At 46.7% G+C, this 25,180-nt stretch overlaps 2 protein-coding genes across 2 annotated transcripts in view; one reads left to right on the top strand and one right to left on the bottom strand.

The window, feature by feature from the left end:
- Positions 1-15,777, bottom strand: part of LOC129353080 (WD repeat-containing protein 7-like) — a 55,043-nt gene extending 39,266 nt beyond the window's left edge. Inside the window, 24 exon segments of the mRNA XM_055022280.1 lie at positions 1,130-1,226; position 1,330; positions 3,267-3,463; positions 3,644-3,937; positions 4,035-4,111; positions 4,114-4,267; positions 6,988-7,202; positions 8,349-8,544; positions 8,785-8,831; positions 8,834-8,865; positions 8,867-9,014; positions 9,245-9,377; positions 9,460-9,575; positions 10,088-10,223; positions 10,225-10,236; positions 12,166-12,268; positions 12,340-12,485; positions 12,881-13,000; positions 13,134-13,210; positions 13,289-13,463; positions 13,762-13,841; positions 13,916-14,021; positions 14,598-14,760; positions 15,634-15,777. Coding sequence (XP_054878255.1) covers positions 1,130-1,226; position 1,330; positions 3,267-3,463; positions 3,644-3,937; positions 4,035-4,111; positions 4,114-4,267; positions 6,988-7,202; positions 8,349-8,544; positions 8,785-8,831; positions 8,834-8,865; positions 8,867-9,014; positions 9,245-9,377; positions 9,460-9,575; positions 10,088-10,223; positions 10,225-10,236; positions 12,166-12,268; positions 12,340-12,485; positions 12,881-13,000; positions 13,134-13,210; positions 13,289-13,463; positions 13,762-13,841; positions 13,916-14,021; positions 14,598-14,756 — 2,821 coding nt within the window. The 5' untranslated portion in view covers positions 14,757-14,760; positions 15,634-15,777.
- Positions 15,778-17,012: 1,235 nt separating this feature from the next.
- Positions 17,013-25,159, top strand: LOC129353099 (TATA box-binding protein-associated factor, RNA polymerase I, subunit C-like). Its single transcript, XM_055022296.1, is given in 19 exon segments — positions 17,013-17,391; positions 17,960-18,071; positions 18,218-18,267; positions 19,020-19,118; positions 19,498-19,565; positions 19,854-19,901; positions 19,903-20,087; positions 20,279-20,404; positions 20,475-20,592; positions 20,659-20,730; positions 20,807-20,948; positions 21,455-21,583; positions 21,658-21,826; positions 22,162-22,299; positions 22,373-22,537; positions 22,837-22,954; positions 23,220-23,884; positions 23,887-23,981; positions 24,758-25,159. Coding segments are annotated over 19 exon segments (2,763 nt in total). The 5' UTR covers positions 17,013-17,274; the 3' UTR covers positions 24,905-25,159.
- The last annotated feature ends 21 nt before the right edge of the window (positions 25,160-25,180 follow it).

The raw sequence follows: 25,180 nt of genomic DNA, 5'->3' as shown, positions 1-25,180 counted from the left end.
ATGCTTGGCCTCAATTAAGGCGGGACAATAGCAGGGAAGCCCCGCCTCCACAGCGTCCAGGGGTGTGTGTGTGTGTGTGTGTGTGTGTGTGTGTGTGTGTGTGTGTGTGTGTGTGTGTGTGTGTGTGTGTGTGTGTGTGTGTGTGTGTGTGTGTGTGTGTGTGAGGAGTGGCAGATGGTGGCAGCTGGTTAAAACCTCCCCTACAGTGAGGCGCAGCAGCTTCACCTTCCTGCTTCATCTGCAGCCACAACGTTTCGTTTAATCGGCCGAAATGAATTAAAAACGTTTCATTTGTCTGAATAAACGGCCTAAACAAAGCCCAGGTCCGGGGGAGCGAAGAATGTTTTCAGGCTGTGTGAGTTAGATGTGAGCAGTTAGTATCCAACCTGGTTCACTTTCATCCCTTCATACGTTCATTTCACCACCATGAACAGACAGCTTGGTACCTGCAGACTCATCATTATTCCACCTCGTCTCACTTTTACATTGGTTCTGATCCAGTCGGACCAGGTGACCACTTTTAAAATACTTAAATTGGTTGGTTTGGTTTAGTTGGAAAATTTGCCAAAATTTGCTTCCAGCCTCCAGTAAATGTATTTATGCCTTTTTTCTCAGTTTAATGTTTTTCTTGGTTGGAAACCTTCAAAAGACAAAAAAGTTGGTTGTTCTTTAAAATAACATTTACTTTAGTAGATATTTTACCCAAAAATCTGTCATGTAACTTTAGCTGCACTGGGTCTTAATTAGCTGGACTGCAGTTTTCAGTTGACATGGAACCAAAAGAAAAACATTTAAACGCTATGAAAACGTCTTGGTTCCTGATTTCTACTCCACAGGCAGGTAAAATACATGAACGACTTATTTTGTGGTGATGGGTCATGAAACCGTTAGAGCAATTGACCCGCTAGAACTTCATTCGATGATTTTCACCAAAGTGGCAAAAGGTCGGAGCACTCTGGTCTAGAGGGCCGCTATGGACGCCCAGGTGGGCCGGATTTGGCCCTCGAACCTTGAATATGACACGTCTCTGCGGGGTTAACCGCCGGTGGGCTGCATTATAAACCCCACCCGCCCCTCGCCTGGCAGGGCCTCAGGGGCGACCGCAGCAAGCCCCCCCTTTTGTAGTTACCTTGTTTGATCTGGGCCTGTAGCGCCGGGTTGGAGGGCTGGGGGGCGGCGGCGGGCGTCCTCCGAGGAGACTCCGGGGTTCCTCCTGGTCTGGGGGTCTGGGGGGGGCAACAAAGAGGAGCCATCAAATATTAATGAGGCGTGGGGGCAGAGACAGGAAGACAAGCCCATCCACAGCAAACAGCAAGAGGGAGGTCTCACTCTGACTCATTCTGCTCTCCTCGAGCTCGCTTCAGGTGTGTGTGTGTGTGTGTGTGTGTGTGTGTGTGTGTGTGTTGGGCTCCAGCCTATTGAATTTTGGGTGCAGTCCTCCCTGAACAGACTGGAGGCGCCGAACTTTCACAGAGACACAAACACTTCCAATACAAGGATCGATGGCACAGTCGGTTGCTAGGCCACAGATCACTGCCAGCGAGAGGAAGAAGAAGAAGAAGAAGAAGAAGAAGAAGAAGAAAAGAAGAAGAAGAGGAAGAAGAAAGAAGAAGAAACGCAGAAACTTCAGAGACGGGACAGAAACAATGGTCTGGGACGGCCCTCCAAAGGTTAAAGGTCACGCTGCAACTCCTACTCACAAACCAGACGTCTGGTTATAACTGACAGGTCCTCAGCTTTGACTAGGCCGTTCTAACCCAGGATGAATTTGCGTGGATCTAAACCATTGGTGTCCAACCTGTGGCTCCCGGGCCGCAGGCGGCTCTTTGGACCTTCCACATCGGATCAGTTAATATTTTAAATTCAGCTGGGAAAATAACAAATGTAAGTTTTAACAAAGTTTTAACAGTTTTCCATAGAATAAACGTCACTGGATAAAAGTGACGTTTATTTTAACTATTTTTTAATTTCTCATCAGTTGGAAAACTTGCCAAAATTTTCCATCACCTAAAGATTAAAATTTACGTTTCTTCTTTTTCAGTAATGTTTAATGTTTTTTTTCATATAAGAACCTTACAAAAAAAATGTTGGGTATTTAAAAATAACTTTAATTTTAGTGGATATTTTTCCACACGTTGTGTTTTGTTAAAGGGAAATGTAACATCAGAGGCTTTTATTTAACTGGACTAAGCCAAAAAGCACAACTTTGAAATCCCAAAAAGAAGCAGATTTTGTTGAAATGAGGAAAGTTTAAGCTCTATGAATGCTTCCTTCAGGCCTGCCAGGCTCCAGACTTCGGATGCGTTTAGTTTTCCTCACACAGATCTGTGGAAATAAGCTGAAAGTTTCCACCTTCCTGTGAAGTTTCTTCCTCTGCAGCGGCTCCCGCCTTATAAAAGTCAAAGAGGAATTTTCACTTCCAACACTCCAAACAGGCACTGGTGAATATTTGACCGTGTTTGGCTTTTTGGCTTTTTCATGTTCCCCATTTCAGATTGATGAGGCTCCTGTGTGTGTTCGACAGGGTTTTAGTATTTCATCATCACCTGAAGCTTTGCTTGGCTACAACTCGCCGCCTCCGTCTTCTCCAGATAATGATCAACAGCAGCTCTGAGCCGCCCGACGTCGGCTGCTTCCGGGAGGCTGAAACGTTTCACTGGCAGTCGGTAATGACAACAGTCAAAGTTTGCCCAATTAACAGGGAGCACGAGTTGAAATGTTGAGCGTTAATTTCAGTGAAGAACGTCTTCGGGAGCTGCTTCTGATCAGACCCCAACACAAAAACACTTTGCTAACAGCCTGAAGGACAAACTGGCCGTCGTCCACGATGCAGGGAACCAGCGACAGACCAAGAAGAAGAAAGTTGAAGAATGAAGTTGATGAAGAAAGAAGACTGGGAAGTTAGATCCCAAACTGGACAGTAGATCCCAGTAGATCCCAGTCTGGCTGATCCATTCTCTGCTCACTGAGTTTCAGGATTCGGCTGGTTGATGAAATGTTGTGATGCTGTTGGAGCAGCGAGATTGCAGCGTCGCTCTTAAATCTTTCACAGCTCAGAACAATCAGCTCTCACGCACACGCACGCACACGCACGGACGACACACACACACACACACACACACACACAGGGTTTATTGTCTGTGTGAAAAATGTGAGGCTGTTCTTTCAGTCCAGCTCGTTTGGACTCCTGCATCAGGAGTTTGTTTTGTTAGTTTTTGTTGAACATGATGGTGTTTCTGGGTAAAGTTTGGTGGAAGGCTGACTACCTGGCCGGGGCTTTCTTCATGTGCTCGCCTACGAAGGTGGCGTTGGTCATGCCCATCAGCGTGTTGGCCAGAGAAATGGCCGACAGCAGGTGTTGCGTGGTGACGGCCCGGGACACGCCGTACGTCCCCTTCCCCACGATGTCGGACAGACTCAGCTTCAGGCCGGTGGCCAGCGACAGCTGGCGCAGCAAAGACTCCTGGGAAATACAGGGAAACTTTTATCTGTTTACAACAAACAAAGGATGTCAGAAAGGAATCCTGAACCATAATTATCTTTAAAAAATATTGGAGGATTAGTGGATGGATGGTTAAATGCTTGGATGGACAGACAGACGGATGGACAGACGGTTGGACGGCCGGTCCAGGTGCGGTCCTACCTTGAAGGTGGGCAGCATGAGGGACATGTGTCCTCCCCGGGAGATCAGGCCGAAGGAGATGGGGCAGTGCGGTCTGAGCATGCCCAGTCGCTCCAGGCAGATGCCGTCCAGCTGCTCGTTGAGGCCCCAGGCGTGCAGGCAGGACATGAACAGCTTGGCCGTGTCCATGGTCAGGTTGTACTCCAGCAGACTCAGAGACTTGGACTTCTCCTCGCGCCTCCTCATCTCCTCTTCCTCCTCCTCGTCTTCGTCCAGCAGGTGCTCTTTGATCGTCTCCTTCATCGTCTCCTTCACCTGGAGACAGCAGAGGTTCGTCGGCAGAGAGTAGGACTGACAGGCTGCAGCCTTGATGCGTTCAGGAACCTCGGACCCCCGCGGGTCGTCCACGCACCTGTTTGAAGATTTTGTTGGCCAGGAAGGAGCCGCCCTTGTCGGCGCCCGCCTGGCTCTTCTGCAGCGTCTCGGGGAGACCAGCGTCGGGTTCGGACGCTGCGCCTCCTCCGTCAGCAGCTGGATGATCAGCGCCTCCACGTCGAAGAACAGAACGTGCATGTCGGGGTCCGTCAGGTTGGTCTTCATCGCCTGGACCACCAGGGCATTGTGGGAGTATTTGGGCAAATTACCCTGAAGGAGGAAGGAAGAAAACTTAAAACTTAGCAAACTGGAGCGTTTCAGTCAGTCAGAGCAATTTTTAAACTCATTCGATCAGGTTCCAACTGGAGTAAACTCTGACATTAGCATATTTGTGGCCTGCCATTGTAAATATGCTAATTATAGCCCACATTTTAATTTAAGCAAACATTAGCATTTTTGCTCATTTCAGTTTATACGCTGCTGTGTGTAAATGGATGGAGCGTGTCACTGCAGGCCAACATGCTGACTAACATCTGGATTAACCAGCTGAGCCTGCAGAATATTCTGGCTAATAATGAACATGTGAAGCTTTGCTGCTGGTGTGAGTCTTCAGTTTGCCTCAGCGCTTCATATTTGCACCAGTTTTTAGCTTCGTAGAAACAGATTCAATAACAGCAAAGATTCTCCCAGAGTAACAACACAGAATGGATGCTGGTTTTAGTTCAATTATATTTTAGTTATTTAACAGAACTGTAAGCTGGTAAACGTGCTGCCACCCTGCATTTGTTTCCAGATTAAAGTCAGAGTGTTTGCTGTGGATGAACTCTCAGATTCACTCACATTACCAACATTTTCCTTCTTTTACTAACATGTTTGTGCCTCAGCCTCATTTTCTGTCAGTACTCTGGTGGAGAAACAGTGCCATCTACAGGCAGAAGGCCACATTACAACCAGCATGTTCTGCAGATCACAAAAACATTCATAACATTTCTGAAATAAACAAAGTTTGATATTTTTGGAAAGTAGAAGGATATGAAGGAATTTCCAAATTGAGGCGAATTAGGAGGATTTAATCTGTAAACATCAACATTAAGTTTATTTTTAAACTGATTTTTATTTGCAGCAGCTCGTCTGAGGTGAGTTTAAATCAAATGGAAAAGGTGGAAGCAGCTGCTCTCAGGCGAGGCTGACTTATTCTAGCTGCCGGGAAGTTGATCTAAAGGTCATCGTCCTGCAGGGCCCTTCAGGCAAACGGCGCACACACACACACACACCCAGGGACGCACGCACACACACCCATGGACGCGCACACACACACACACACACACACACACACACACACACACGCTCAGTACAGACCTCACAAAGGAAGCTCATGCTGTAAACTGCTGACCTGCCCGGTTTTCTCTCCAGTTTAAACTTAAATGAGAAAATGAAAAGTCCCAGTGATCAGCTGACTGACAGGCTGCAGCCTCGATGCGTTCAGGAACCGTTCCAACGGTGGGAAATCTGATTTAAATCAGTCCAATGTTTTCATCAGAGCACCAGAACCACTAACATGTAAACATTAAGAGTCCATCGTTCTGGGCCTTGAATTCAGACATTATTCTGGTTTTTGATCCATTTCTGTTCTTTTTTTAAAACCAAAATTTTAAAATTCACAAGAATTTCTATTGATTTCAAAGTAGTTGAATGAATAATTTACTGACTTTAAATCAGACTACATTGTTACACTTTAGGGTATTTATGATTGCCTTAATTATTTATTTTGGATTTTTTCTTGATTTAAAGTTAGAAGTTCATGTACACTGAGATTGCCAGACCTTTAAACAAACTGCGAATACTTTGTGAGTTTCTGATCATTCACAAAATCCGTAAACAGAATACAACTGGATTTAAAGGCAACACTTATCTGAAGATTTAAAAGTTTGTATGATGTGAACAGATTCACTAATTAAGTAACGGAAAGATGATAAAGTAATAAATAGGAGGGAGCCGAGTTCTGAGCCCTGGGGAACACCAGAGGAAACAGACGAATGTTGGGAAGAATAGGATTTACTGAGGACAGCTAACAGATGAGAGTAGCTAAAAGTTACTGATTAGCTGTAAGCAGGAGATCATTTGTGGTTTTTATTGGAGCTGTTTCAGTGATTTGTGCCAAATATGGAGTGAAAATAAAGCGTCTGTTCCTGTTTCTGCCCGGCGCCGTCGACCCGTTGAGGACAAAGTGAAAGTCACAGCCAGAGCCTCAAAACAAGAGCTGAGCAGAAATCAAACACCAGCCGGCTGGAATCGCTTCGGCTTCACCGCCTGATATTTACGGTCATTATCCTTCATTACCCACAGTGGGGGATAAAACACACACACACACACACACACACACACACACACACACACACACACACACACCACACACACACACACACACACTGGGGATAATGGCTGGTTCTGAGTTGATATGAGGAAGGAGGCAGAAAAGGGCGATGAGCGTCAAATGGAGGGAGGATTGCAGGTTTCTGGGTGTTTCAGCTGTGATTACGGCGGAACAACAACATGAAGGTTAGGCGAAGAAACGTCTGATCCACTTCCTGAGGGAACCAGTAAAAGTCAAACAGCAGCTCAACTAAACGCTCTTCACAACACTAAATAATTCATGGCGCTTGTTTTCCGCTCTGGGATCCCCCGTGTGGGCGGAGTGGCCTCTGTCAGGACAGGTCAGACCCGCCGAGTTTGACGGAGAAACTTCAGATCTGAAAACAGCTGGAAACACTGAGGGAAAGAAGACCAACAGAACCGGAACCAGGAGATCTGGTTCTGGTATCTGATAGGCCAGGTTGACTGTGGATGCAGAGACCAGAACCGCCAAACCAGAATGAATTTGATCGCTGGTGATGCATCAGGACAGACCAGAGGGTCTTGGGCCCCACGCGCCCCCCCGGTCCCCCACACGCTCCCCCACCGGGCTGGTTGGTGACATCACCAGGCGTTACCTTGTCGGCGTTGTCAGCAGCCAGCAGGTTGGTTGCCAGCGTCTGCAGTTTGTGCTGCGCCATGTTCTTGAGCGCCGCCAGGCTGCGGCGCGTCATGGCCTGCTTCAGGTTGACCGCGGAGTGGCTCAGGGCGTCGACGGTGGCGGGGGCGAGCTCGTCGCAGGCGTTCAGGATCTCCACCGCCGTGATTCCCATCACGCAGCGATCCAGAGCTCCTGGAAGCACAAACAGGAAGTTCAGGGAGAGCTGCTGATTTAAATCCCTAACAGATAACAGGAAGGCCTGGCTGCCTGAAACCAGATGGACAGATTTATCTTTCTACCAAAAACTGGATGATAAAACTGAGAGTAAAGTCGTGAAATTGAGATACAGATAATTTTAGGTTTAACACATAATTATCTAGTGCAACATATTAAATCACTAAACTATTCCTTTATCAGTCCATTATATATTTTAGTTCCTATCAACAGTAGTAATAATATTGTGCAGGTCAAACCAGCAGATCTTTCAGCTCCTTTGGTGTAACTCAGTATTTTCCATCTCTGGCTGCATGCAGAGATGTTTATGGAAACATCATCACAGCAGCGTTCTGCAGTCAGTCACTGAATCAGGTATTGAACGAGTGTTTATGTGATGAAGGAGCCGTCAGCCGCGCCCCCATTACCTGTCCAACGCCTCACCACTTCCACACCTCCTTTAATTTCACACTTAGCTACCCTGCAGCCGCCCAGCAGAGCAGCAGCTCATCAGGCTGATGTTTCTCCAGTCCGACCCGACCCAGATCCCCAGCCTGCATCCACCACAGCTGAGCCAGAGACCAGGACTCATAATGTATGAGAAAAACATCTGAACACAGCAGTGAACGGCTCGGCGGTGAACGGCTCGGCGGTGAACGGCTCGGCGGTGAACGGCTCGGCGGTGAACGGCTCAGCAGGCCCCAGAACCAGACCTGGAGCAGCTGTGGTCCAGTAGTTACAGAAATTATTCCCCCCATGAACGTTTTCACAAAATGAAAAATCAGCAACATTTGGCTTTTTGACCCAACAAAAAAGACTTTAATATTGAAGAGAAAACTGATACAAAATACTGGCAAAAATATTTAAAATAAGTGAAATTCTCACATAATGATGATTATATTATGACATTCTCATAACCTTACAAACACTATGTGTAATGTTAGAAATAATTTATTCTCATATTATGACTTTACTCTCAAATAGTTACAACTTCATTCTCTGCTTATTGCCACTCAGTTTTCTAATTAACCGGCGAATCTCAACCTGATGATTCTGAGACGTTTTATTCTTGAGTTGTTTTTAACTGACGCCCCGATGGCCCAGATTCTCCCGGTCGGGTCTTACCTGTATCCATCTGCCAGACGTAGACGGAGCCGTCGGAGCATCCCACCACCAGGTAGTCGTCGGCCGGACGCCACTTGATGACCTGGATGGGGAAGAGGTGCCGGGACGCCAGCATGATGCACTTCCTCTCCCGCAGGCTGAGCAGGCCGACGGAGTGGTCGCTGGCCACGGAGCAAACGCAGTGCTGCACGCGGGTCTGCAGGGAGGAAACGTACCCGTCTGAGCTCAAACCGCGACTGAGCAGAGATCCCCGTCAGAATAAATGATTCATAGGCAGAGAACCTGGAGAATGTGTCACATTTTGACACGATTAATCGATTAATCATCAGAATAATCGATTAATCGTCAGAAATAATCGATAGCTAAATGAGTCGTTGGCTGCAGTCTAGTTGGTGGTAACACATGGAGACAGACAGGAGGACGGCTGACAAAAGACGTCTCCGTCTTACGCTGCAGTTTCCGGCGGGACGATCAGCTGGCTGATTCCCCTCCATGGACGCAGAAGATGTGCTTCATCTCCGGTGAAAATGTCCCAGACGATGACGGAGAAGTCCACTCCTCCGGACACCAGGGAGCGCTGGTCGTAGCGGGGCGACACCTGGTACGGGTAGAGGACGCAGGTCACCTTGTTCCGGTGACCCCGCAGCGTCCGGTGGGGCGGCCAGCCTGCAGGACGGAAACCAGCCGAGAGGCAACGGAGGGAGAGGAAGCAAACACAAATCACCAACATAAAACTTTCACTAAATTAAATGACTGTTTTTGCATTGCTTTGGTGTGGAACGCTTTAAATCAAGGGGTGTTCAAATGTGTTGTGGCGGCCATTTTAATCATTTCATTCAGACTGAAGGTACAGAAACATGTCCCTGTGTTTCACGATAGTAAACCATCATCATCACCCCTGCGCAGCATGTGCTCCCCCTGCAGCAGCTGCACGATGGCCGTCTGCGTGGCGGGGACCAGGACGATGCTGCCGTCCTCCCGGCCGCACACCAGCCGGCCCTGAGACGGGATGTAGACGCTGGCCGTAACCTGGGCAACAAAACGGCAAAACGTGACCCAACCAAACAGAAACAAGCAGGTTTTCATTCTGCTTCTGTTCATTCCTGTGAACCTTGATGGGTTGTTGCTTGCTGGGCAGGACGCTCAGCTGGTCGATGATCCCAGAAGAGACGGGCGTCAGCTTATCGAACGCCTCCTGCAGGCTGATGGAGGACGACATCTGCAGCTCTGCAACAGAACATCATCATTAAACACTTAACCCAATTAATACACAGTTCATGAGAAAACCTGCTGCTGTGCTCTACTACAGTCAGCAGTAGTGACATCATCTGTCCACCAGATGTCACTCATGTGCAGCAGCTATCATATAAAAGCTCATTGGAAGCAATTTATAGAAAATAAATTATACCAGAGAGACATTTATATTCAGCTTAATTCATATGGTATTTTGTTTATTTGTTTTTATTTAATTAACCTTTTAAAAGGATCATTACCACCTGTTGAAATTAATTTATAAAGTTTATCTTCACCCTGTTCAGATTTATGTTATTTAACCAATAAATGTTTATTTTCTTATTTAAAAGGGAACAAAATATTTATTTGAAAATTTTATGTATTTCTATGTGGCATTTTTAAAATATTAATAATTGACTAATTGTTGGAATGATCGCTTAATCGTCAGAATAATCCATTAATCAATTGGTAAAATAACTGCAGCGCAGCGTCAGACTGCTGGTCACCTGCCGGCGTTGCGGTCGGCTGCGGCGGCGTGGCGTCCGGGACGCTCCACAGCGACAGGCGGCCGGCCGAGTCTCCCTGGATCAGCAGCTTGTGGAACGGCTCCCGGCGGCCGAAGAAGAACCGGGTCACCGGGGGGGCAGATGAGGAGCTGAGGGGGGAACGGATCAGAGGCGTGACGCAGACAGGAAGCGGAGAGCGCGGCCGCTGCGGCGCCTCGTTCTTCCTCATGTGAGCCGGAAGGTGGGAAACAGAAACATCAATCAACAGCCAACGTCACACCTGGACAGACCGGAGTCCAAATCCCAGAAAAGCCAGAAAAAAAATAAATCATTTCTTATGGATCCATCGGCAGCTTGAACTGGACCACTGACCTGAAACCCGGTTCTGACTGAACGGACGAAACAGGAGAGAGGAGGAGGAGGAGAGACGATCAGGACGCCGAGAACCACCAGGCGACAAACCACCGCCACACTGAAGTATTCACACCCCGGCTGCTTCCCCACTAACTTCAACACTTTATCGGGATTTTATGACACAAAGTGGAAAAATGATGATGAATGATCAACATTTACTGAAAATGTAAAAACTGTGACCTTCATAGTCAGAATGAGACTTAAAATTTAAATTAAGACGTTTTAATTCTGCAAAATCTGAGCCAAAGGGAAGTATGTCCTGCCAGACACACCGTCCTCACACTGAAGCATGGTGGTGGCAGAATCATGCCGTGGGGGTGCCTTTCTTCTGCTAGAGACTGCAGAAAAACCAACCTATACCTGCAGCTAGAGATAACAGGAGATGGCCTAGTCAAAGCCCAAACCTTGATTTGATGAGCAGAAATGTCAGTTTGACCTGAAGAAGCATGGACGAGTTCACAGGGTGTGAAAACTTTTAAAGGCACAGCAGCTCCAGACATCAGGGGGGGAAAAGTTCTGCTCACCAGGACAGGAGGGAAGAAACACGGAGGCCGATCAGCAGCAGGCAGCTGAGAAGAAACTGAAAATAAAAACAGCTGCAGCAGCAACGGCAGATTCAGACAATCCGGCCGAAACTCGCCGCAGGCTTTCAGGGAGAGACGCCATTTTAGACGGATTTTAACTGGAAGTCCTCGACGTTTTAAACACTTCATCTAGTTCATCTGCAAGCGTATCTGGTTCCAGTTCTAGTTCTAATCATTTTACTTCAACTGCTTGTCCAAGTTCCTCAATTTCTATTAGCCAATTTCTTTAGCTGATTTCTGCAGCTCAGTCTCTTCTTCTTGTTGCCTGCTGCTGATGCTAAGCGTGTTGTGGGCTTACAGGCGCCTCTAGAGGCCGGAGTTGGTAAAGCTGCAGTGGGGTGTAGAGCTCTGGGGCGAAGCCACTGGGACGGAGGCATATGACCTCCACCTCCTGCTCCTCCTGCTCACCTTCGTCCCTCTGGGAGGAGGTGAGGGTCGGTTTATATGGGAGGGGGTGGCAGCAATCAGAGAACAGGAAATAAAAGAAACATAAAAACAAAACAACAGACAAAACGTAAACAAAAGTAAATGATAACATTCAGGACAAACAGGAAGTCTAACAGCCTAAAACATTGAAACAACAGATGAAAAGCAGCGAACATTTCTGCTCCCATGCTGCTTCATTCGGGTCTAACATGAACATCAGCTGGTTTGATCCGCGTGTCTGAAACGAGCCCAGAACAGAAATACGGCAGAAAGCGCCGCGTTAGCCGGGATGTTGGGCCGGATTACAAACCCACCAAGGAAACAGATCATTATTATTCCTTCAATTCAAGATCAAACTGACTTAAAACCGTTCAGCTGCCTCCATGAACCAGCAGTTAGCTGCAAGGCCAGTAAGTCTAGTTTCCACTTTTTAAGGTTTGGAATAGAATCAAATTAATTTCAGAAGATGAAAAATATTCTTTGTTTACTGCTGACAAACAGAAACAGAAACAAACTGAACACGTACCAAACTGAGACCCCAGGTCATGACCAGGTGTTTTACAGAAACAAAATGGCCGCCTCAGTCCACAGAAAACCCGTGGGACTTGAAGAGATCAGAACCGGAGAGACGGCTCTGAAAGGATGAACTCTGACCTGTTTGTCTGAGCGCTCGGCGATGCTGTAGATCAGCGGGGGGATCGATCCTTCCTTGGTTCGCCCAACGTCGCTGCGGAAATGTTCGCTGGCGGACTGGCAGCTGAGAACCAGACAGAGCGTCAACCCAAACGGGTCAGAGACGTTTCTCCAGCCGCAGGCGTTGGGCTTTACCTGGCCGGCAGCTTGTAGATGTAGCTGCAGCCGTCTTCGGTCCAGATGATGACTTTATCCGCAGAGATGAACTCACCGCCGGTCCAGGACTGGTCGCTGTCGCTGGGAACGGAGCAGAGCAGAGAGTAGTCTCCTGCATCGAACACCTGGGAGACAGAAAGAAACGTTATGAAACTGACAGGACGAGTGAAAGAGACAGACAGAGGAAAAGAGACAAAGACAAAAAGGCAGAGAAAAGAACAGACAGCAGAAATAGAAACAACACGATAGACAAAAAGAAAGAGATGAAAAGGCAAAGAAAGACAAATAAAGGCAGAAAGAATCACAGATAAAATAGAAAGAGACAAAAAGACAGAAAATTACAAAGAAAGAAATGAAGACAGTCAAAAGAGACAAAAGGTAGGGAAATAAAGACAAGAAGACAGAAAGACGAGAGATAGAAAGAAAAAGGAATAAAATAAAGACAAAAGGAAAGACAGACAAAGAGAAAAAATGGAGAAGAAAGAAAAAGGCGGGCGGACGGACAGACGGAGTGTCGTACCCTCCAGTACTTGGAGCAGACCACCAGCAAGCTGCTCTGGGTGAAGCTGCAGAACGAGATGCTCTGGCAGCCCTGGCAGTAGATGGGCTTGGACTCTTCCTCAAAGACCGGGTCCAGATCCTGAACCAGGAAACGGACCAGAGGCTCAGATCAGAGTGTGTGTGTGTGTGTGTGTGTGTGTGTGTGTGTGTGTGTGTGTGTGTGTGTGTGTGTGTGTGTGTGTGTGTGTGTGTGATCGCCTGCAGCAACAAACCTGCATCTTGCTGACCTCAGCTGTTATCATCCACACCTTCAAAATCCCCGTCACTGATACTGCCACCACCGTGTCCTCTGAGGAGCAAATCAGGTTTTATCAGGACGGCGTGTTTGAGCTGCTAGCATAAAGCGGTCACCGTCAGGTAAACGCACCTTGGGTCCGATGGGAGCGGATGATGCTCATGGAGCTGATCCAATCAGGAGAGATCTTAGAGACCAGAGAGTAGAGCACCTCCAGGCTGGTGGCGTCAACCACAAGGATCTCTGGGTAATGGCCGTTACACAGCAGGCGGCCCTCCTTCAGCGTACCGATGGTGAACTGGTAGAACTGAGGGAGAGAGAGAGAGACAGAAACAGGAAGATAAAGAAAGAGAAAAAAGGAAAGAAGACAGAAAAACAGACAAAAAGAAGGAAAGAGAACAAAAGTTAAACAAAACTACAAAACCTAACATGAAAATTAAAAATATTCTCCTACAGAAATGACTGAATTGTATCTATTTCTGGAAAAATAAAACATATTTCTTCTTAATAAATGTTATGTTAAACTCTGAGGAAGAACCTGACGTTTAGCTCATGAGTGAACTTCCTGTCTGCACCTGATCCCACCAGGTGAGTCTGTGTCTCACCTGAATCCCGGTGTGAGCGCAGGCCAGCTTGGTGAACTCGATACAGCGCCCGTCGTTTACGTCCCACAGACACATCTCCCTGGAAACAGAAACATCAGAAACATGAGGTCCAGCTGGGCTTCAGGACAGTCAGAGTGCATGCGGTGGAACCGACCGCTCTCCGAGGCGCTGACGATGTACTGCTTGTCGCTGCTGGCGCTGGCTTTGGACAGGCAGGTGACGGAGGCCGTGTGGCCGAACAGCATCGCTCTGGGACAGATCTGGAGGCAGAAACCGACCAATCAGAGGAGAGGACAGAAAATATGCTTCTGCTTTTACATTTTTAAATATTAAAATAATTGGCTGATGATGGATCACTTGTGTTTTGTGACTGAAATAAAAATTTTAAAAATAATTAAAAAAAAAAACAGAAAAGGCACAATAGCAAAAAATATTATCAATTTTTTTCAAAAAGGGAAGATTTTAATATTAAAGGACGAATAATGAATAACCAAAGAGAAAAAGGGCAACAAGAAATTAAGAAAAATGGCAAGAAATAATAAAAATTTTATCAAAAAAGAAAAATATTTTGTGTTAAAGTACAAAAAAAGTAAAAATAATAATCAAACACTAAAAGGCTAAAAAACCAATAAAAAATAAACAAAAAAAGGAAAAGATTGTAATATTAAAGCACAAAAAGAGAGAAAAAACAAGTAACAAAAGGTTTCAACTAAGAAAATATGTTTAAAGAAAGATCTGAAAAATTAAAATAAATGGTTATTAAAACAGAATAAAGTCCAAGCAACAGGAAGCAGGAAGCAGTGAACAGGAAGCAGGAAGCAGTGCGCCCTCCCCACCTGCAGCTCGGGCGTCATGTCCCACAGGCAGATCTGACCGTCATGGCAGCCGGTGATGATGGTGCTGAAGTCGTCCATCACCAGTAAGCTGCTGATGCAGTGGGTGGGCGCCGTGCGGCCCCACAGCACGATGGGCAGCACCAGGTTGTTCCCCGACATGATGCTGACAAACAAACATGAGAAGAAGCCATTTTATCACAAACCTGCTGCTACAGAACCAGACCGACCCGAACAGACAGAACCGCTTTGTCTCCACATTTAGGTTGAACAATTATTACCTCTAGTTCTGGATGCTCTTAATCTTTTTTTCTTCTTGACATGTAAACTATGCAAAAACTACCTGGACGTAGCAGATTAGCTTCTGAGAAGCTCAAATAAAACCTGAACTCTGACCCCAAATCCCAGAGGAGGTGAACAGGAGGAGACTCCCCTACTCCAACATCCCTTTAAAGACCAGATAGACTTAAAGAGGAGGAGCAAAAGCAAAAGCGGTTGATCAGATTGGTGGTGATTTCATGAGTTAAGACATTTCATTCATTTTAGGATAAATAAAGTATTTCGAAGTGAATTGTATTGAAATCTCGCAGCTTTGCAGCATCAGACTCACTTAAAATGTGTCCAAAACATGAAATTATGCAGAAATAAAACTCTTAAAAACAGTGATCAATATAAATGTGGTGCTTCACTGCTTTAGTATGAAGTTAAGAGGATTTCATTTCTGCAGCCATGAAGGAACAGCAGGACAGAATCAGCATCAGCTGAATGCACAGCTGGTTGTTTACAGCCAAATATAGACCAACAAGCTAACGCCTCAATTTAAACCCAAACATTTTACAGCCTGAAATTAAACAACAGACACATATACAAGATATACATCACAAGTAACAGATAATTAACCCAGCAGCTAACTGTCCCTAATCATCGGACGTTAGAGGACAGAGTTAGCGCTCTCACTTCCGCTTTAGCGACGCTACCAGCTAGCGGCTAACTGCTAGCGCCTAGCAAAACATTCCGATACAAAACGGCAGAGACGCACCAGACGCTGACGTCCTACTGGGGCAGGTCCGACAGGCCGACGGCCTCACGAAAACGGTTCCTCCTACAGCCAATTCAGACCAAACAGACGCTGTTATTCTGCGCCGCTTCTGCTAGCTGGTCCGACCGACAAACAGACCGGACGGGTCAGCTGATCAGCTACATCCGGTCACTCACCAAAATAAAATAAAATAAAATGTACCCATTGTATCAGACAGAAAGTCAATTTACCAAAATATGAGCAACTAATCATCAATCAACCAATCATAGAGATTCACACTTAAGGAAAAAATACACTAAAAAATTAGTAGAGACTCAAATGGAAAAACAAAAATGAATTTTGCATAAAAGGAGAACCATTAAGAATTTACTCTAACTTTGTACTGTGTGAAAAATAAACCTGCTCTAATTAAAAGACGTAATTGTCGCACACTAAAACCAAATTCTGAAATAGCATATAGAAATTATACCGAAAGAAACTTAAGTCGTGATTTTGAAATGCCGAGTCACAATTAAAGTGCAAAATCTCAAAATTATGTCTGAATTGGGATCAACCAGCTTCAGTGACAGAGTTGTAAGAACCAGAACCTTTTGGAGGAACATATTGGATACAAGCAGGGCTGAAAGAAGGGGAGTTTGGTTGGGTCCTGAGAACCTCTGAAAGATTTAACTGGGCAGGCAGAACCTGCTGGAGACGAGGGCTTTAATGGAAAAATCAATGGGTCCACTAATCAGCCGTGAATGATTAATTTATCAAGAACAATGTGAAACACGTCTTAATCAGTTAATAAAGAGCTTTTTCCCATTTCACATTGTTTCTGGACTGTTGGTGTTTTGTTAGAGCAGCGAAGGTTTTGAGTCGATCATGAAATGACAAACTGAGGCCTGCAGGTCCTCTGACTCACTGTCAACAGGTTCCTAACTTTATTAAAGAACAGCAACAACAAACCTACAAAACATGTTCAAGTTCATGACCAAACAAACACAATAATCTCAGTAATTATTGATTCAACAAGGTGCTGCGCAATTCTTTCGTTTCCTGATCTGCTACCAAAATAAGGAGCAGATCAGGAATGAACTAATCAATCACAGCCATGTGGGAAATACAGCTTCAATTCAAGACCTACCAGCAAAAAGATAATCAACTCCTGAGGAATTTACATATAAGGCGGGTTAATTATATATTAAGTATTTATTATTATTATTGTATATTCTTCCGTATTATGCAGCTCTACTTGCTTTCGTCAAATATTAATTCATGCCATTGCATCTGATAACTGATTTATTTGTTTTATTTTGTTTTTCATAAATGGGACTTTTGTTGTTGTTCTACTTCCTGCAGGAAACCGGAAGTGGTTGCTGTTGTTTCATCTCCTGACTTCCGCCCAGCCAGCCGGAGCAGCAACACGTGTTGAGCGGCTCGCAGTGGAAGTTTCTGATTATTGGGTTTAATTTGTGAGTCTTTTCTCCTGCGTACCGTCCGGTCCACAGTCTGAGCTGCAGGGTCCAGCTGGTACATGCGGGTCCGGCTGTTTGCGGCGGGTAAACCGAAGCCCCATCGGAACCAGCTGCTGCCGGGTCACCTCCACATGTCTGGACTTGTTCCGACTGTCGGGCTCACGGACCGGGATCGTTCAGGACGATGGATTATCAGTTTCCGCAGCAGCTTTTCCCCTCGTTTTTCAGCTGCGAGCCGCCGAACCGGGTCCAGAGACACGATGCCGGAGGATGGGGCTGCTACCACGGAGCCTTGCCGCAGGTGGGTTCTGGGCTCCCCTGTCCAGGTTCGGCTGATGACGTTCAATACGCCATGCTGCGTTCACCGACAGGCAGGGAATTTAAAACTTTGGCTTTGATAAAATCAATAGTTGTTACAAAATCACACAATCATTTATTTTAGTAATGGATTATAAAGTGAAACATTCAACAGGTTTTTAATGTAACATCTTTATCTGTTTTATACAATTTATAAATGCTTTACAAACGGACAAATAATCTATTTCTTTCTTTAAATATGAAAATAAACACTTTATTATTTGTTTACTAGAAATTATTCAGAGAATCTGAACTGGATAAACATCTTCACAGAGAGATGTTTAATCTGTCATGCAGAATACATGCTATATATATATATATATATATATATATATATATATATATATATATATATATACATTTGTTTTAAACAAATGATCTTTGAGTCTATAATCCAGTCAATGATTGATCTATTACTAAATTAGCTGATGGTCAATAATCAATTAGTGATGATTACTGAGAGTCTTTGGCCTCAGTTTGGTGATGATGAGCTGATGCGGCTCTGGTTCCAGGGCGGCAGCGGCTCTCTGTCCAGCTGGGCGTTCACGTCCAAGCGGCGGGTCGGAGGGGAGGTCTGGCGCCAGACGGAGCCGGTTCCGGTTCCCCTGCTATCACCCAGGAACGGTGAGCCGGTTCTGATCCAGAAAACATCCAGAGTCAGCGCTCTGTTATTTTATTTCCCATCGTCTCTGCGTGAAGCATTTATGATCTCTAATAGCGGCGTAGAGCCGTAATAAGTAGCTGTTTGATGCTTTGTGTTTTTCCTGCAGCGTTCCAGGATCTGGTGACGCCTCCTGAGCCGCTGGACTTCTTAAAACACGTGAGGAACATTTTAATAAACCGATCAGATATTAACAGCCAATTTCAGCTGATGATTATCTAAACTAACACTGAGCAGTTATAGTAAAATATAACAAAATATAACAAAAGATGACAGAAAATATTTTTATAAACTGTTTATCATAATTCCTTCTGCATGTTGTACAACAGAGTATCGACCACAAAATGTTTTTAATTGTTTAATTATGAAAATATCATCATAAAAGGAAAGACACTAATCACCAGAACAATGTCTAAAAAATGCAAAAATAAACTATTTTTAATGAGAAACATAAAAAATATTTGCTTATTTTTTAAACTTATTTTAAAGATTTCCAACATTCCTCATTTAATTTTTTTGTTCATTTTTCATGTTGGAGTTTTTATAAAATTCCTGATACCACAAATTTACTCTTGTATCATTTAGACTTTATTGCAATAATTAATGCAAAGATATTCTTAGCTCAGTGCTAATACTTTGTCATACAGTTGACCACCTGAGTTCAAAGGTCAAACAAATACAAGATAAACAAGATGGCCGACTTAAGTCTGAAGTTGAAGGAAGTTTTCAAAAAGCAAAATTTGATTAATTCATAAAATGAAATTATTTGACTGTGACAGTAGAATTGATGCTTTCAATGACCAGAAAAAGATCCAAATTGTTTAAGTGGAAAGTTTTTGACCCAATTCCTCTGAAATAAATTAAAAAAAGGCTCAGAGTGTAAAGAAACGGCTTCCTGCTCCTTCGTCCAGATGCACAACTTCTTCATGGATCACGGCCCGGACGCCTTCGGCTGCATGAGCGAGATCCTGGGCGAAAACTTCCACTTCCAGAAAGCCAGGGAGAAGAAGGTGAGTCTCAGCCCAACCTGCGGCCGACGCCTCAGATTAAAGCTTCAATCTGAAGCTTCAGGTTGAAGCTTCAGATTGAAGCTTCAGATTAAAGCTTCAGATTAAAGCTTCAGATTAAAGCTTCAGATTCAAGCTTCAGATTAAAGCTTCAGATTAAAGCTTCAGATTAAAGCTTCAGATTGAAGCTTCAGATTAAAGCTTCAGATTAAAGCTTCAGATTAAAGCTTCAGATTCAAGCTTCAGATTAAAGCTTCAGATTAAAGCTTCAGATTCAAGCTTCAGATTAAAGCTTCAGATTCAAGCTTCAGATTAAAGCTTCAGATTCAAGCTTCAGATTCAAGCTTCAGATTAAAGCGGTTAATCTGCTGCTGTTTTGCAGAAATATTGGAAAGATTCGATCAACATGTGGAGGATGAAGCGTTTCACCAACCAGCTGAAGTTCAACATGTGAGCAGAAAACCAACCTGATGGACTCAAAACAAACTGCAGAGAAAACCTGGTTCTGCTAGAGAGCAGAAGATTTGATTTGTTAGACGACGCGGTGAAAACCAAATGTTTTGGAATGAACCGATCTAAACATGAAGGCCGATATCAAAATAGCCACTTCATCCAATGTTTGCTGATATTTTTGTTAAAAAATAGTTTAAAATTTCATAATAAGTATATTAGAAATATAATTGTCTGATGTTGATGCATATTTATTGATGTTTTGGTCATGATTTGTTTTGCCTCCAGCTGTCCCATGGCGTACCGGTCCAGGAGACTGGAGCGGTACGCCGGCCTGCTGGGACGTGGTCCACGACGTCCCGCCGGAGCTGCTGGGCTCGCTGCTGTACGAGGAGCTGACCGAGCAGAGGGAGCGCATGCAGTTCTCCGAGGCGGCCACCGGGGGCGCTCTGGCCTTCGTCCCGTTCTCACAGAGCGAGGGCTGCCTGCTGTACCCCGGGGGCCCGGGAATGGACCGCCTCAGTATCCTGCTCTGCTCCTTGGGGTCAAAGTTCAGGTCTTATTTGAGCTTTTGAGATGGTTAGAAAGTTGCCATGGTGACGCATCACAGGGGTCCAAAAGGAAAATAAAAAAAAAAAAATTTCCAGTTGCGTAAAATCCGAACAGGAGGGAAACAAACTGGAACCGGCGTTGTTCTTAACGCAGTACCTCAGACTTCCACAGGGTGGTGCTGGAACGCGACGGCGCCGCCTGCGTGGACGCCGCCGGGCGGAAGCCGGTCAGCTTCCAGCTGACGGCGCCGGTCCGACAGATCAGCTGCGGCTCGCGCTTCGGCGACAGTACGGCGTTTTCCGGCAGGCTTGGCGACGCGCCCGGCGGTTCGGCTGAACATTTCCTGTCGCCCCGCAGGCTGCGTCGCCGTGCGCTCCGACCACGTCTGCGGCGTCTGGGGGACGGGGGAGCAGAAGGAGCCGCGCCTGCTGCAGGCGGTCGGCACCAGAGCCGCTGCCAGCTGCGTCAGCGTCAGGTAGGGCCGGCGCCGCAGAACCAGAGTCAGTAGAATATTCTACATGCTGATCTCCTGTTTCCTCAGTCCGCACATTCTGGGTGAAGTTCTGGTGGCGAGCGAGAGCGGAGCGGCGACCCTGTGGACGGTCGGCCGAGGGTGAGGAACAAGCCGACCTGCAGGTCGGGTCCAAGCGCCTGCAGGAGTCACAGCGTCTCCTCCTGTCCCTCCTCAGGATGCAGACGATCCGGACGGAGGAGAGCAACTTGTACTTCAACGCCAAGTCGTCATGGCGCTGGTGCGAATTCTCCGCCCACCCACGAGTGATGGTGTACGCCGACCGGACGGGGGCGGAGCTCACAGACTTCAGGGCGAAGGTGGGACGATATTAACGCTGAATTCACAATTTAAATCCAATCATTTGTCTGTCGGCCTCCATTTTGCTGCTATGCTGTCGCCATGGAGACTGCATGTGTGGAAAAAACCCAACGAAGAGGAAAAGGCAGAAATGAGAAACATTCAGCCATATTTAAACATTTTGACGTTTTGCTGTTTTCACTGTTGGTAAAATTGCATAAACTGGATTTATGAAAATCACTTTTCTTAACTGAAACTGAAGTGAGTTTTGAAAACTTGTTTTGATTTAGGATGAAATGTTTCAGCTGCATTGAAATTATTTCATTGACCCTCCAATGGAAAAATGCCAGACGTTGCTACTGGCGGAAACAACAAAGAAGACGACAGGAAGTGGCTGCCTGGTTTTTAACGACTTATGAACAAACTTAACAACTATTTTAATTGTGTTTCTAATTGAGCTGAAACACAGCAGTTATGATACTGTGATTATCGAGCCGGTTCTGGATCGCTGCTCTCTGTCCTCCAGCTGGACTCGAACCCGGGTTACACTCTGTTCCGGATCAGCAGCACCTCAGACTGCCACAGCGGAGAGCGCCTCCTGCTGGTCAGATTCCTGGGAGACGTTCACCCCTTTCACCACCTCCTCACTACGCAGGTGAGTCTCTTGGTTCTGCCCGTTTTGTCCCAGCGCTCCAGATGGACCTGAACTTCCTGTCCGTCTCTGCGCAGCACTCGGCCTACATCATGGACGAGCGCTTCCCCTGCGTCCCCATGCTGAAGTGGGACCACATGATGGAGGCTCCGCCCCTTTTCTGCCACGTGGCTCCGGGCTCCGGAACCACCAAGGTTCTGCTTGGGTCGCAGTCCTCCCAGGAGATCACTCTGCTGCAGTACTCTGGTGAGTCAGCAGGGGGCAGCAGCAGGTCCTGCTGCATTTATTGGTTTTGGAAACTTTTTGTTTTCTGGCGAATCTGATTGGACACCAGGCTTGTTTACAATTCCCTGAATTTTACATTTAATTTTAAAATCTCTTTTCTTCATTCTGGTTGTTTAGTTTAAATAAATTAAAACTAAACAACCTATTTTGTTATTTTGTTGTCTCTTTTTGGATTACTTCTGAATCTGATCCTGCAGAAAACAGATTTTATTTTGTGCTGAAATCGTCCCAGATATCAGATGTGTGGAGCGATGTTACTGTTTTTATCCACGATGTTTCTTCTCCTCCTCCTCCAGGAGGCGCTGCAGAGGCCTGCTGCAGCCACGGTTCTCCTCAGGTTCTGCTCCGACCCAGAGACAGTCTGGCTCTGCTCCCGGTCCAGATCCCCCACAGTCAGCAGAACGCCGCGCACAGACTGGCTTCACCGGCTGCAGGTCAGCTCCGCCCCCAGCAGAGGGCGCCAGCGCCGAGTCTCCCTCCTTCAACACATTTCCATCGTGATTCCAGGCCTGACGTGTTTCCAGAAGACGTCCGTCTCCACGGCGACCATGGTCGTCCTCCAGCTGACGGCGGCGGGGGACGTCTTCTACCAGATCCTGGAGCGGGACGACGGAAAACCTGGAGCGCCAGAGACCGGAGCGCCGGAGACCGGAGCGCCAGAGACCGGAGCGCCTGAGACCGGAGCGTCGGAGACCGGAGCGTCTGAACCGGAGCGCTAGAGACCGGAGCGCCGGAGACCGGAGCGCCGGAGACCGGAGCGTCTGAGACCGGAGCGCCTGAGACCGGAGCGTCGGAGACCAGAGCGTCTGAAACCGGAGCGCCAGAGACCGGAGCGCCGGAGACCGGAGCGCCGGAGACCGGAGCGTCTGAGACCGGAGCGTCTGAGACCGGAGCGCCGGAGACCGGAGCGCCGGAGACCGGAGCGTCGGAGACCGGAGCGGCTGAGACCGGAGCGTCTGAGACCGGAGTTGGATCCCCGCTGCTGGTCGCTGAAATGTCCAGCGATGAGGACATCGTCATGCCGACGCAGGCTCCCAACACTTGCATGTTTGTCCCAGAAACGCCGGACGGGAACCGGAGTTCGGATCGGTACGCCTGATAAATGAAAACTTAAAACAAACTCAATAATTTCCTTTGCATGATTTATCAATTTTGTCTTTCAAACTCTTTCAGTTTGTTGTTTTGGTCTCAACTAAATTCTTATTCTGAAGGTTTTCAGAAACTTTATGATTCATTTTAGTTTTTGTTTCTGTTGTTTTCCTTATTTTGGATATTTAAAGTTCACTGGTACGATTTAAAGTTTATTGATCTGTGAATGATCTGTATTGATCTTTGATGTTTGTTTTCCTGCCAGGCCTCCGGATCAGATCCCGGCGTTCGTCGCTGTTGATAACGAAGCGGATCGGTCGGCTCGCTCGGTGCTGAGCGGCGCCACGCGTCTCGCCTGGAGGCGCTGGCTGCAGAAGCTGAGGAGACAGGAGAGGAAACCCGGCGCTCCGCCGCACCTCGCGGTCCAAACCGTAGGACTACTGAGCGTTCTGGAGCCCGGCGCCGCCGCCAGCCGCATGCAGATGGCGCTGCAGCAGGACCTGCAGCGCTGCATGCGGACGCGGTCGCTGCTGCTGAACAGCGACCTGGACCCGGTTCCGGTGCCGCCGCTGGTGAACGCCAAGGCGTGGCACGACCTGCTGAGCCACCGCCTGACGACGGCGTGGCGCGGCGGCCAGGAGGCGTGGCGGGAGTGGTGGCAGGAGGAGCGGGGGGAGAACCGGGCCTGGAGGAAGGAGGCGCTGAGGAGGAAGAGGAGGAGGGAGAAGGAGGCGCAGCGCGCCGCGGGGCGCCACCTGCAGCTCAGCGGCAGCTTCACCTCCTCCGTCAGCTACCAGACAGAGCTGGACGACCTCTCCGGCTGGTCCTCGGGGGCCAGCGGCCCGCTGACCGACAGCCAGCGCAGCAGGCCTCTGGGCCAGCTGGCCGCCTTCCTGGAGGACTGGGACGACTCGCCGGCGCCGCCGGACCATCTGATCCGCCCAGCAGAACTCCAGAGCCACAACCAGCCAATCAGAGGAGCAGGAATCTGGCCGACCAATCACTGAGCTCTCTGTGGGAAACACAGGTGGGATTGATGAGGCGTTAATTTATTCATGTTAGACAAAAACATCAGTTTGTCCATGTATATGATCGGCTTCTCATCCAATCATCACCAATAACTAATCAATAAACACATAAACTGCTTTTATAAGCATCTTCATACCTCAATCTAGAAATGATTAATCGTGATTAATCAATTATTCAAACAATCTTCAACTAATTTAATAATTAATTAATAGTTGTCTCCAGTATTCAGACTCATAAAAAGATGGAAAAACGACAAGCTTAAAACAGGAATGAAGCTAAAACTACAATAAATGATCAATTAATCGACTAATCGTGTTCACTGAAGCATTGCTTCACATTCTGGGGGATAAATTTGTATTATTTTTATTTAAAAATGAATTTAATTTGTTTTTTTGCATCTTTAATGTTTTTCTAATATTGTCTGAAAGAAATGCAGAATATGATCATTTATTTTAATCAATTAATCATCCAACTAATCAATAGTATAATAAATGTAATGTAAATGTAATAAAAGTAATCTATTCATCCACCAGAGTGGATTTTTTTGTGTTAACTATTGGCTAGCAGTCTATTTTATTGATTGATTGATTGATTGATTGATTGATTTTACATCTGAGCTCGTTAGCGTAGCGCGCTGCACAGCAGACGTTTTCCTGTAATGACCGGAAAGCCTGCAGGGTCGCGTTTTTGTCAGCAGGGGGCAGATTAACCCAACCAGGAGAATGGCTGATTGGACCACACTGTGACATCACTTCCTGTCTCTTGTCTCCTCAGGATGATCCTCCTCTTCATCCCGCCCCCTCCTCCTCCTCTCAGTGGCCCAGCTTCTCCTCTCTGACGCCCTCCAAGGCGTCACAGAGCCAGCGGGGGGCGCCGCAGGCGTCCCAGCCCAAGAAGAAGAAATCCCGGATGGGATTCTGATCCCAGGATTGGATCGTTGTGACTGTGTTGGTGGAACAGGAAGCAGGAAGTGACCCGGCGGAGGACGGAACCGAAGACGCAGCGTCTGGTAGGACTCTGTGGATGTTTGGTGCTAAAAACTAAACGAGGATTTAAACGTCGTTTGAAAAACAAATATTTGCACAGAGAAGCAGGAAGTGAAAGACGTTTATAACCCGGCTGGTTTTATCCACCGTCATTTACAAAATAAAATAAAACTGAGCGTGAAGAACCAGACTCCGAATTTGTCTCTCCAGA

Source organism: Poeciliopsis prolifica, unplaced genomic scaffold (assembly GCF_027474105.1).
Source record: "Poeciliopsis prolifica strain line A6 unplaced genomic scaffold, Auburn_PproV2 SCAFFOLD083, whole genome shotgun sequence".
Classification (NCBI taxonomy): domain Eukaryota; kingdom Metazoa; phylum Chordata; class Actinopteri; order Cyprinodontiformes; family Poeciliidae; genus Poeciliopsis; species Poeciliopsis prolifica.
This window is presented reverse-complemented; position numbering and strand designations above follow the sequence as displayed.